General features: G+C 50.4%; 1 protein-coding gene across 3 annotated transcripts in view; it reads right to left on the bottom strand.

Moving 5' to 3' along the window:
- Positions 1 to 13722, bottom strand: part of Mylk (myosin light chain kinase) — a 245032-nt gene that overhangs the window by 33686 nt on the left and 197624 nt on the right. For all 3 annotated transcript variants that reach the window (XM_029544243.1, XM_029544242.1, XM_029544244.1), the window contains 2 exons: positions 13249 to 13402; positions 6015 to 6317 (listed from right to left, as the gene is read on the bottom strand). In XM_029544243.1, the coding sequence (XP_029400103.1) occupies positions 6015 to 6317; positions 13249 to 13402 (457 nt within the window). The remainder of the gene's footprint in view (positions 1 to 6014; positions 6318 to 13248; positions 13403 to 13722) is intronic.

The raw sequence follows: 13722 nt of genomic DNA, 5'->3' as shown, positions 1-13722 counted from the left end.
CATGCCGAGTTCTGCAGGGATTTGTCAGGTCCTCTCTCTCTCTCTCTCTCTCTCTCTCTCTCTCTCTCTCTCTCTATCTCTCTCTCTCTCTCTCTGTGTGTGTGTGTGTGTGAGGGCCAGGGAGCAGGTGCAGCTGGACCTGAGGATGGCAAGAGCATCCTTCAGACGGAGGACTGAATGCACTGGAACCTAAACAGACAACTGGAGGAAAACTAACCCAAGCCCACGTAGGTAAGTACCTCTTGCCAAAGGGGGGAAAAAGGGTTCTGAGAGTTTACGAGCATAAAACCAGAAGCTGTGATCTGTTTAGAGTTCTTCAGATGTGGCTGACAAAGTTTAGTTTTAGAAAACTAAACACAAAACGCCTGGGAAGAGCGACACGGAGAACGGCCATGGGAAAGCAAAGCAAGGAAGGCAGATGGCCAGGGACAGCATAGGGGCCTGGGGACAGTGTAGGGGCCAGGAGGAGCTAACGGCCATGCTTTGAGATCCCTATGGCTGGCACCGATTGGTGCTGGACACACCAGCAATGGCAAGGATGACCCAAGGATGACTGCTAGGATGTAAAAGTGGGTGCTCAGGGAGGACCACCTCACTCTGCCCCTGGGTGTTACTCTACGGGTTCTGTGAAGCTTGCTCCAGTTCTTCCACTTGTGCCTCTGGCCAACAAAACTATGGAGAACCCAGGTGGGAACAAGAGGTTGAGAACTCCGTGGCCTTTGGTAGAGCTTCGGGTGTCTGTTCCCAGGACACCAGCTGTGGGCAGCAAGAAGGCTAGGATGGAGCTGGACAAGGTACAGAGAGTCACTTTGTTTTCTTTGTCCCCCGCTACTTCCGGCTGGCGTGGAAACAGTGTTCTGAGCAGCAGTGTAAGAAAGCCAACACAGGTTTTCTCGGTCTGGTGTCTACAAAAGTGGTTTGTGCTCTGCTTGTGACAGAGTGGCACAATGCTACAAGCTGGTAGGGGGCCTTGCCAGCCACTGAGCACAGGGCTTTTCTCAGCTAGCCTTGGAGAGGGACTTGGTTCTGGAGTTGGTCTCTTCCCATTACCCTGCCTCCAGTGGCAGAGCTGGCTTCCTGGCCTGCCTGACCATCTGACTGCCATACCTGCCAGTGTGTGAGCCATGCCTGCCCGTGTGACTGCCATGCCTGCCTATGTGACTGCCATGCCTACTCATGTGACTGCCATGCCTGCCCATGTGACTGCCATGCCTGCCCATGTGACTGCCATGCCTGCCTGTGTGACTGCCATGCCTGCCCATGTGACTGCCATGCCTGCTTGTGTGAGAGCCATGCCTGCCCGTGTGAGCGCCATGCCTGCCTGTGTGAGCGCCATGCCTGCCTGTGTGAGCACCATGCCTGCTCGTGTGAGCGCCATGCCTGCCTGTGTGAGCACCATGCTTGCCCGTGTGAGCGCCATGCCTGCCTGTGTGAGCGCTATGCCTACCCATGTGAGCGCCATGCTTGCCTGCCTTCCTCTGGAAGGACTGAGACCCTGGGATGCCGGAGTCTGCCTGTCTTCTCACCTTGCCTCCTTTCTAGTTGTGGGGCAAGATGAACAAAAGTGGCAGGCAGGAGAAGTGTTGAGGGAAATCACGCCTCAGTGAGCTGAGCTCCTGGACCACAAAAGGGAGCAGCCATCTCACAGATGTGCCCTCGGTGTCCCTCTTTCCATGAAGGAAGGAGATGACAATTATGAAAGAAAGGACTTCAACTAATTTTTTTTTTAATCTATTTAGTGTGCTGGGGACATGGTTCAGAGATTAAGAGCCCTGGTTGCTCCTCCAGAGGACCTGGGTTTGATTCTCAGCTAACGATTGTCTGTGACTCCAGTTCCAAGGGATCTGACACCCTCTTCTGACCTCCCATGCATGAGGTATACAGACATACATGTAGGCAAAAACACTCATACACACATTTTTTTAAAAAAAATCTATTTAGAATGAACCATAAACCCAAGAGCTAAGTGGAAGAGCTATTTGAAAGAGGGATCTGAGATGCCTCCTCACACTGGGGTGGTATTTGTAGAGAGGAAAGCTCTGGGCCCTCATAAAGCAGGTCCCAGCAAGTCTTCCAGACAGAGCTCTATTCCCTGTACAGTGGACTGCTGTGCGCTTAGTGAGCACTAGAGGGCAGTGTGGCTCTGGACACAGCTTCTGGGAGCTCTGCAGAGCCAACAGCCTAGCTATGGAGTTCCAACTGCTCTTGGATACAGGGAGCTGACTGGCAAGAAGCCTCGGTCACAGCTGTTTTGCTAATAACTCTAGAGCCTAGAACAAATTAGGAGTAGGGACAAGGATGGGGGTGGGCGGAACTTCAAAAGTCAGCAGGATCAGCCGGGAGCGGCATCTAAGACGTGGCTGGAATGGGCATCAAGGTGGGGGGGCTCTGTTCACTGAGGCCTAGTGAGATTGGACAGGATGCTCTCGGGTCCCAGATCTGAAAGATGGCTCTGGCATAGGCAAGCCTTGGGGCTGATGGGAAGTCCCCCTTTTCAGTCTCCCGCTGTATCCTCAGTGTGTGGGGCAGCCCCGGCAGTACTGGAAGGATACAGGACACTTGTGGGTGAATGGGTTGAAGGGTGGGTTGACAATCAATGGAACCAAGGATCAAGATGAGGTGAAAATGGAAGGTGCCAGGACAAGATTGGTGTTAGGATGGAAAGAGAGCCAACGCAGCGCACAGGGCTTGTAGAGTGAGGGCTGATTGGCACTGCTCTTCATAAGAGCCACTCCACGCCACTGAAGTGACCTCGATGACTGCTGCTCCTCCCATTTGTCCACCAACACTCACACATGCATTCCCCACCACACTTCCAAGAGAGCCACTTCCCCCTCAAGTAGAGAGCTACCCTTGCTTAGAACTCACAGTACCCAAGGAGTCCACGGAAGTCCTTTGAAGTCCACAGACAACTTTGGCTTGGGGCATCCCCACACCCCCCTCCTCTTCCCTGTCCTTCCTGGTCCTCCATGCTCAGGCCTAGCTTGTGTAAACAGTTCTTCCCCTCCTCCTCCCTCTTGGATAAGACAGCTAGGCCCGGAGTAGGAGTAGCTTCCTGTCTGGAAGCCCTGGGTGGCCCGGACCCTTCCTCTGGATTTCAGGCAATCCCTCCATTTGTTTGTCTGCAGCAGTGGGAGGGTTCTGGAAGCTGCACAAGACAGCCTGCTGTGGAGCTCAAGGGCCAGGCCACTGTCCACCAGCGTGCCATTCCCCACAGTCCTGGGTGCCACAGCTCTGGCCTCCTGAAAGCCTCCTGCCTCGCCTCCCACCAGGCTCTCGGGTTGATCAGGGATTCTGGTCGCTTCTGGTTTCTACAGCAGGGCCTGGATGGCTTCGAGCCAGTCAATGAGCAGGTTTTCTCTTTACCTATTGCTCCCCAAGAAATATCCTAAAAATGTTCCATGACCCAACTGTATCCTGCGGGTTGCCTAAGTTGTCCACTGCAGAAGGATGGTGTGTGTGTGTGTGTGTGTGTGTGTGTGTGTGTGTGTGTGGTATTCATGTGTGTTAGAGTGTTAGGAGGGCAGCAGATGGTGACTTTGATATTCTGTTTCCCCAACATATGCTGTGAGCTGCCAGTGGACCATAGCCTTGTGAAAGCTTCCATGAGCCAGGGCCCAGGACAGCTTCCTCTAGGACAATGTGGTTATCACAGAGCCATGCCTGACTACATCTCAAGGGTTTGGAAGTGAAGGTTTCCAGCCTGTGACTGGCTAGATGACAGTGTGAAGTTGGTTTATCCACTGGCATCGTCTTCCTTCTTTCTGGAGCCCTTGCTTAACTTGAGGGCTGTTTTATACCTAACTTTGGAAATTCGGGAGGTTATCATAAAGACAGCTTCACACTCACACTTCACACTCAGGGTTACATGGTCCTTCCAGGATGGCTCTCTCCCTGTCTCCTTTGATACTAGAGTGTCCCACAATGGTGTCTACTTGACTTCCTTAATACCTCCCCAAGAGTAATGTCCCTTCTGTTTGCCACTTTCTCTGTCTTAAATCCACAACACTCCCCTCCCCCCCTTTGCTCAAAACTCGGCAATAACACCCAATACTTCTGTCCTTTTCCATTCATTCCCTCACCAGGGAAACCATTTTTCCACCCCGTGGAAACTCTATGGACTTTTCAAAGATCACTCTCAGACAACAGGTAATCCCAATGACCCCGAGTCCCCATCTCTTTAGCGTTAATCCAGTTCACGTGCAACTTGCCCTGCCCCTGATGTCCACAGTGAACTCCAGATTTCTTCCAGACCCATGGCCTTTCACACTGTGGCATTAGTGTTGACCTCTTCTAACCTCTGGGTGACCTCACTGATGTCATTCAGTTGTCCATTAAACAGGGAAGTTTTCCAAATCTAGAGCCCTTGTTTGGTCCCTGGTTGGGACCCAATGCCTGGGTTTCCCTCAGATGGCGCTACTAAACTGTCTGAAACCAAACCCTTTATTTTCTCCCAGCCTCTCTGTTATCTAACTTTCAAGTACCTCATGCCAGTAGGGAGACAGCCCAACAAACTTCTTCCCTCCATCTGACCAGAGGAGAACAAGCTCTGGGCTAGACAGCTCTGGGGTCACGCTCCTACCCACTATTCATAAGCTCTGTGACCTTAGGCGAGAAGCTCCACCCCTCTATCCCCATTTCCCCTGTCAGAGGAGGGCAAAGGCGATACCTGCCTTGCCGGGCAGCGAACTGAATGGAGACTGAAGAGAGCGATATGGATGCTGTTAGCATATGGCAGATACTCAATGGCTGCATCAGCCACCTGACTCAAGCTAATAAACCTCTAGTTGTCTCTTGAACGTGTGCTGAGTTATCCAAGCCAGGAACTAGAGTCATCTTAGAACCCTCTCGGCTCTCTCTAATGCCCCCACTCCCAAATCAGCAAGAATGGTCCAGTCCATGCTATGCAACTTCAGCTCATGCCCTTCCCGTCCCTCTGCTAGGCTGCGCTCACAGAGGCTCATCAGGTACCAGGCTGACTCCAAACTCATCCTTTTAGTCCATCAGCAACCTTAAGGCTTCTCAAATGCTCATGGTTACCTGAATGCCTTCAGGAGCAAATCATGTAAAAAATGAAGCTCCAGGAAGCCCAGGGATGCTGGGATGAGAATATAGAAGGCTGCCCTATTTGAGTAGCAAAAGCTCCACTACTTTACAAGACTTCTTTTCTAAAATACTGACCACATCATCTCTTGTCTGCAAAGCTTTGGAGAGCATTGTAATTTTATCCAAACGACACCTTTTTACTTTCATTCCTTCTGTTCTACCTCCCATGACATATGCCCTAGCGACGCTTAAGCTTTTCAAATGCCACCAGTTTCCGTCACTTCCTACCCTCGCTCGGGATGTGGCATCCTCTGTGTAGAATGCCCTTCCTTATTTTCCCAGCTTCACTCAGCGTACCAGTCTCCTTCCCAAGCGTCAGTCCTCTAGGAAGCCTTTCAGCGTCTCTGGCAAAGCTCCCCATCCTCCTCTTTATTTCCATCACCCTAGAGAGAGGCCCTCTGTCTCACTGTAGTTGTCTGTGTATTCCTCCCTCAACTTGTGTTCTCTATCTGCCCTATATCCTAAGTTCTGTCACAGAGCAGACACTCACCCGTGAGGGCAACAGAAGCAGGGTGGAGACAAGAGGCGAACACAGGAGCCTGAGGTCTACCTGACAGCCTGGCTGCCGATGAACACATCGGCCTCGGGGGGCAGAGTAACAAAACTTCTGGCATAATGTTTTCACTGAGCGTGATATCAGTGATGGAACCCAACCCTTCCCATATGCGAAGAAAGTAGTCTGCCGCTGAACTTTAGCCCTCAGTGCTTTGGCTAATGAGTTTTTGAAAGGCCCTATGAACTTCTTTTGAAGTATGGGTGAGCCACACTTAAAAATCCAGAGCACCAAAGGTATTGCCTCTTACCCCTTTAGATCCATTCTCTCCGAACCTCCCTCCTTCCCTCTGTGAAATCTGTCTGGGTTCATGCATATCTGTTTTAAGCCCATGAAGAACTGAAGGCAGCCCTACCTTCAGGCTTCTCTCCCACAGCTGTGAGCTCAGACTCTTGGCTTGGCTCACTGGTTCCATAGATGTTGACTGCGCGCACTCGGAATTTGTATTCGCGGTCAGGCAGCAGGTCTTGGACATTAAAAGAGGTACTGCGGCACGTGGCCAGCTCTTTCCACACCTTGTCCTCTGTGTCCCAGATCTCAACATTGTAGGACTGTACAGCACTGCCCCCATCGTATGAGGAGCCATACCAGGACAGGGTCAGTGAGGAACTCCGTATGTCAGAAGCACAAGGTGTGCCAGCCGGAGGGTCTGGCTTATCTGGGGATGAAGAAACACGAGGTCACTCAAATTCTATAGAATTACAGAGAAAGAACATTCTCAGCCCCCATGATGGGAATAAAATCCAGGATGCCCCTCTCTCATGCACACACCTACCCACAGCATCATCCAGTCCTAAATGGGCATCTTGAATTAGCTCTGCCATGGGTAGTGAATCCCAGCCTGGTTCCCCATGTCTGGTTCTCATCTTTTCATGGACCACTGGGGCTGCAATGCATAAACCTACCAGTTTCTTGCTTGAAAGAAACTCTGTCTTTGGCAGGTTATGCAGACCATAAGTCATGGTTTCCTGTACTTTGTCCAAGTCATAAACATATTTTTTTTTTCAGAATAAACAGATCTAGGAAGCAGTGTAAGAGTTGTAGACTATTTTCCATGAAATATGTTTTGAGAAAAAGTTTTGTGTGTGTGTGTGTGTGGGGGGGGGAGGGCCATGTGTCTGTCAGGCCCAGAGCCAGTGACCTGTGACACCACTTTCTTTGGAACTTGGGAAACACCTGTCCCTTTGAGGGGCTTGATAGCACAGTAGATCTTAAAGCTCTTAAATCAGGTCCATCTGGCTTTGAACAAAGATCTGTCCCTGCTCGGTAGCTATTAAATGCTCTGTGCTTCGGTTTCCTTATATGGACAGTGCAGGTAACAGTAGAGTGTTGCGAGGCGTTCTTAGAAGGTGGCCAACTTGACCAATCATTATTATTAATTGAAAAACAAAACAAAACAAAACAAAACAATACAAAACCCAAACCACTCCTGCATTCCCTCTTTGCTGCTGTTTTGGGTTTCGGTGCTGCAGCATACCGTGCATGCCAAACACAAGTTTTACCACCAGGCAACAACCTTTACCCAACATCTTCAACTTTCATGTGACTGGTATGCAACGAGAGAAAGAATTTCAGAAGTGAACCACAATTGTATATCGTTCTTGTCCTTGGCTAAGGGAGAGAAAAACGGACTGAAGACAGAAGAGAAGTGGGCCTTTTGGCTGGCTGCCTTCCCTCCCAGATGACCTTGGCTTAGGCCAGTGAGGCTGCTCAGTTCAAGCCAAATCGTGGCAGCCAACAGCTTAATGAAGTCTCTGAGTCTCCCCGGGTGTTCTTAGTTGCTTATCTGAACAAAACTTCTACTTCTCTGGTTAGTTTCTGTGGCTGTTTGGTTAGTTACAGCTAATTATAGAAACCTCTTTGTTCTCAACCAACCAAGTTTGAGTTTCCTCACAAAATAGCAGTTAAAACTACGTTATGTGGATTTGTATGCGAAAGTCAATAAATTTAAGGCCAGCTTGTTTGTTTGTCTTTCTCACTGGGAAAACGGTGTTAACATGTATGTATGTATGTATGTATGTATGCCTTAGGATTTCTGCAAGTACCGAGTAAGCAAACACAGGCAGCTAAGTACAGGACTTCTGTTTCCTCTCTCAAGGCCAGTCAGCCAGGGAGGCCAAAGGGATTCTGAAAAATGGCCCTAGGACTCTCTGAAGGAACATCTCTGACTGCCTGTGTGTGGATACATATTCATGAGGCTGTACATATGCAAATATAAAAGTGCGCATTCCTATGCACATAACATTCCTTTTCATCCCTCCTCCATTTTAATTCTTTCCCCCTTCTTTCTAGTTTTAAATGAATTTAAATAAATAAATAAATTTATTTTTAAATAATTAAATGTTAATTTTAACTGTATATTTATTTTGTGGACATTCATATGTATACACATTCCTTCTCACCTCTCCTCCATTTTAACTATTTTTTTCTCCTCGTTATTTATTTATTTATTTATTCATTTATTTATAGTGAGTCAAGGCCCAAACGTGGGCCTGGAACTCATTCCCTAGTCAAAGATGAACCTGAACTTCTGATACTCCTGACTGTGTGCTCAGTACTTCTATTACCCCAGGACACCTAGTGTAGGTGGTGCTGGGCTCAGAAGTTTCACAGATCCCAGACAGGCAGGCACTCTACTCCTTGAAGCCCACCCCTAACCTCCAGTCTCCTTCTTTGATATGCTAGCTGGGATTAATTTGCTCCCAGAGAGCCACCTCCCATCACCGAGGCCAGCCTCCTGAGGCTGGTGGCCTCCCGTTAAGGAGCCACTTCTCCTGGTTGTTTAAGTCCTGTCAAGGCCACTTCCCACAGGAGGACTCCTGCAAAGGAGCTGCTTTCGCTGGCTGTTGAAAATGTTCTCTTAGAAAATCTGTTTGTTCTGAAGGGTATATTGGTCTTTTTAAGAAACATTTCTGGTGTTGGCAAAGATGTTTATTATTCTAAATCCTCTTAGAGGCAAGTGGCTCAAGTCCTCTGGAAACCAGCTAAGGAAGTAAAGGAGCCTGCTTAGGGGGAGGGGGGAGGAAGAAGCCCTTACTGTCCCTGCCCCAGACCTCCTGGCAGACTTAGTCATGGAGGTTTATACAAGTAAAGACCCTGGCCATTGGCCGATTGCCTTCTTTCTGGTTTGCTCTCGAAAAAAACAACTTGGAGAGATCAACCTTGCTGGAGAGTTACTGGGTGCACCTACCCTTGATACAGGCACCACTAATTTCCATGTGGCGAGGCTTCCCTCAGCCAGCACAGGAGAAGGTGCAGAACACGGGGGAGGAAGCTTGCATTACAAGCAGAATGTGGCCACTGTGAAGGGATTTGAACACGAACATTCAGAGAGTCGTGCAGGTTTGTCTTCGTGTTCCACGCTCATCACTATTTTAGGAGACCAAAGGGTCAGACCCACATGTGACCAGCAGAAGGACAAACCTCCCTGGAACATGGTGCCAGGCCTGTGAGCCTTATAACCCTGACCCTCTTGGACCACAAACTACTGGAAGTTTAGGATCCCTCCTCCGTGCTTGTCCTCAGAGCTGTGTCTGACGCTCTCTATCCTTTCCAAGTACAGAGCCCACATGAGTTGAACTAACCATTGGGTGGGACCAGGGTTCTCCCATGAGCCTCTCTGCTAAAGACAGACACATTTGGCCTGGACAGTGCCTGGCAAACAAGAGACTGGCTCGCTGGCTACAGCTGGACCCATGCTTCCTCAGAATTCTCCCAGGGCTCCCTGGAGACATGGCTGGCAGAATGGGAAACCCTTCCAGCTGCAAGAGTCTGCGCTCAGTAGAGGGTTGCTATTCCTGGGAAACCAGAGGACCTTGTCTGTGATGCTTCCCATCAGCCTGGCTTCCCTTTGGCCTCTTTGTGTTTGCCCACACCACGTCTGTCTGGGTTGGGCCTGCAGAGATGGCCAAGCATGGATCCTGAATCCAACGGCTGCTGGCCTAAACTGCAGCACACTCTTGGAAGGAGACTCTAAGCCGCTGAGGCTGAATTCACGGTGCTGGTTCGTTTTAACCGTCAGCCTGACACAGCCATGAATCAGCTGGGAAGAAAACCTTAACAAGGAATCACACAGATCAGGTTGGCCTGTGGGTGTTATTACGGGGAATGTCCTGACTGTTATGTGATGCAGGAAGACTCGGGCTATTGCAGCGGTGGATTCCCTAGGCAGGGCATCCTGAAGAGTATGAAGGGAGTAAGCTAGCCGAGAGCAAGAGAGCATACAGCGATGTGTTTGGTCTCTTTGCTCTTGGCCATGAATGTGAAATGACTAGCCACCTGAGTTCTAGCCTAGCCTGCCCTGAGATGGTGGACTGTAAGCCAGACTTGTGAACCAATCCACTCTCTTCTCCCTACGTTGCTTTCGGTCAGGGTGCGTTATCAGAGCAAGCCGGAACGCTCACTAGTCATGGACAAAGACACAGGGGAGTCCCACAACCCTGTACACCCAGACAGGGTTTGGTCAGGCAGAATGAGACCAAGCTAGCGTCATGCTTACACTGGTAAGCCGAGCATCTCTAAGGCATATCTCCAGCCTTCCAAATCACATAAGCTTTAAACTCAGAACGTAGTTGGTGTAGGTGGGGTGTCTAGGGTTCCTGATACTTTGTTTTTCTCCCTTAGAGTTAGGTGGAGGCCTGTTTTTCTCCAGTTGGGTGAGTGACATTAAAGAATCCATCTGGATCCCCTGCTCCTCCCTCATCCTCTCCCAGGTCACACAGAACAGCCCAGCAGGCGCAGGCGCAGCTCAGGCCAGGCTGCAAACCTCATTCTTAAATACAATAATTAGCCTTGGAAATAGCTAAGTATCCCTCACTTAAACCAACTGGGGTCGGGGGAAGGGCTAGCTGTTGTTGATTTGAAAAATGAGACTCTTGAGTGATCTGAAAAGAAGGCAGCTCTTCAGAGAGTATGCCACAAGAGACTTCTGCAGCTAAGGAGCACAAGTCACTTTTAAGTGGCCTTATTTAGTTGGCCCATCAAGTGGATGCGTTTCAAGTGCTTGAAAACTGTCCGGAATAGGTGGAACAATTTCTACTTTATCTCCTTTTTGTTTATATCTACTTAATAAACCCCAATCAGATAATATGCAGATGTCCCTGGAGACACACAGGTAAATCAGCTTAATCCTGGTTTACTTTGGCCTAAGTCTAAACTCATGGGCTCTGAATGGATGTAGCTGTGCTGCGGCCATCAATAACGAGTCCTCATTTTATTGAGCGATTCTATTCTTAGCTCTGGGGTGGGGGAGGCAGACAGAGAGCCTGCTCCCCATTCCATTCCCCTCCTAGGACGGCATTTAACATGTTGCTCCTGCCAGCTGGCAGGCAGCCACACCGATGGCCCTGTCAGCACCGGCCGTGGAGAATGAGAAACTCAACCATAAAAGGTCAGAACTGCAGCTCCTGCCGTGGGGCTGGGGGAAGGGGAGTGTGGCACCGCACGGGGGTGGCCCCGGGCAGGGGTAGGGGGCACTGGTTTTAGAAAAGCAGTTCAAAGTTGTTGACCCCACACAGGGGCAGATGGATGGGAATGCCGTGGAAGAGGTTTCTTCGTCTTGGAAGGATTCTTCACTCTTTAGCCATCCACAGGCCATGGGCGTATCTTTTGAGAGTCTGAGGTTAGTTCTTCCCTTAGTTTCCCTTCTGCATGGCCGGAGACATACCTATCCACCTTGGGCCTAAGGTGAGGATAGGAGATAAGGATGGAGAAGGAAGACTGGGACCAAAGTTAGGGACCACAGAGTGATGGAGCTAAGAGAGGCTCTGAGTCCTCTCCAACTGTCACCTTCATCCCTGGAAAGTTCCACAGATCCCCACTGTGGCTCATGAGTCCTTTCTAACACTCTTTTGTTCTATAGGTCGGTGAGCCCTGCTGTGAAGTTGGGGACTACTCTTCACCCTGAACCCAAAGGAGCCCCTTTGTCTAATTTTTTTACAAAAGGAAACCCTATAAGCTTGAGAGTTAGGATTGACTGGAAAACCTACTCAAATCTAATGTGTATGCCATTAAATACCAGGCCAAAGTCTTTCAGGCACCCCACATGTGGAGGTCCACACAGGCACAAAACACAGCCTACTATCCCCCCGCTGCCCCTTCATGTGTCCCTCTACTATACTACGCACCTGATACATGGGGAACCATGACCGAGGGAAAACAGTGAGTATCACCCGTGGGAGGAAGCCACGTAGAAAGTGATTTAGATGTGTCAGAAGACAGATCGGGACACTAGGAAAGAAGGGAACCCCAAATCTTGAGACTCGGTCTAAATAGGGGTTCAACTTACTGGGGACTCTGAGATATGGAAAGGGGAAGAACTTAGGGTTAGGAATCACAGTGACCTTAGAGAAACAGTCTCTCTAGACCAAGCAACATGGGGTTAAGGGGCAGGTAGCTGCAGAGGGCCAGGGGGAAAGGGGCGAGACTGATCTGCCACAGGGTTAGCCCAGGGGTGGGGGCACAGAAAGCAGAGCACTGCAGGAAGAGGGTAATGCCTGTGCTGTCGGAACAAGCAGGGGAGGAAAAGCTGAGTGAGCTGAGGATGGTGGAGCCCCAAGAGCCTGGGAACTGGACCAAAGAAAAGAACCGTCCTAAAGGTAAAGGGACCATTGATGGCATGATATACAGGTTCCTGGAGGACTGGAGGCCACCACGTTCAGAGAAGTCTTGCCTAATGCCTCATAGTTCTCAGTGACGCTAGAGGCCTAAGGGCTTGGTGTGTGTGCTGGGGGTAGGGTAAGGGGGAGGGGAATGACAACAGGGAACCTGTCTCCAGAGAAGGATAAAAGTTCTGAAGGTCACTGATACCTCAGCCTCGGGGCACCAGAGCATCGCCTGGAGTGTGCATGGGATACAGTCTCCATGCTCCAATCCCTGAAAGTAAGAGGAGGTGGCCTTGATCCCAGGTGGGGATTTGCAGGTTAGAGTGGTTTGAATCAGATGTCCCCCGCAAGTCCTTGCTTCCTAGTTGGTGGTTGTTTGAGGAGAATTAGGAGGTGTGGACTAGCTGGAGGAAGTCTGTCCCTGGAGGGAGACTTTAAGGTTTCAAAAGACGTGAGCGGTCTCAAGTGAGTCCTGTCTGCTGTTTGTCTGTGGGCTGAGATGTGAGCTCTCGGTGCTGCTACATTGCCATGCCTGCCTGCCGGCCATGCTCCCCACTGTGACGGTGATGGACTCATATCCCTCTAGAACCATAAGCCTCAAATCAACCCTGCCTTCTCTAAGCTGCCTGGATCTGGTGCTTCAGCACAGCAAAAAGAAACTAAGACACAGAGGGAGTCAGACAGTGGTGGGCATGAGCCAGAGGAAGCGAACGATCCACTGGGAAGACCTGCAGCAGGAGGGCTTGGGATCTCTAACGGCCAGGAACGCCACCGAGAAACAAGGAGGGGACTCAGGGAATGGAAGATGCTGGGGGTGGGGGGGTGAAACAGAGGCAGGTGTGGAGTCCTGCATCACTTTGCAAGGTATATCGTGTGAGAGTAAGGGGAGGAGAAGGCTGGGGAACGAGGAAGCAAGAGGTGACATCCCGGGTTGTTCACTTTGTCCCCCACTCCTCACTCTTCCTGCTTCGTGTTTCCTGGACTCACCCACGACCGTGAGGTTGACTTGGGCCTGCCTGCTGCCCAGCTTGTTCTCCACCACCAGTGTGTAGCAGCCACAGTGCTCCTGCCGCGCCGCCAGGATGGTGAGCTTGCTACCGCTCTCGCCGTTCTCCACCTTGATATGCTCGCTCTCCTGGATCTGCGGGTACAGGTGGGAGTGAGAAAAGGGATTCCTCACTCTCTATTCCCAAGGACAAATGGGACAGTGAGGGAAGGGAGCAGGGGTTGCTCCATCTTGTCTGGTGTGGTGGTGCATACTTGTAATGCCATTGCTGGGGGCTTGGAGACAGGAGGATGCCTGGAAATTGCTGGCTAGTGTTAACTGGTAAGTCTAGTGCAACTGGTAAACCTCAGGCCAATAAGACACTTGTCTCAAGGGAGGATGACAGGGTGACACCTGAGGTTGTCCTGTAGCACACACACACACACACACACACACACACACACACACACACACAC

The sequence above is a fragment of the Mus pahari genome, chromosome 12 (assembly GCF_900095145.1).
Source record: "Mus pahari chromosome 12, PAHARI_EIJ_v1.1, whole genome shotgun sequence".
Lineage (NCBI taxonomy): Eukaryota > Metazoa > Chordata > Mammalia > Rodentia > Muridae > Mus > Mus pahari.
Note: the sequence above shows the minus strand (reverse complement) of the source record. Positions and strands in the feature narration are given on the sequence as shown.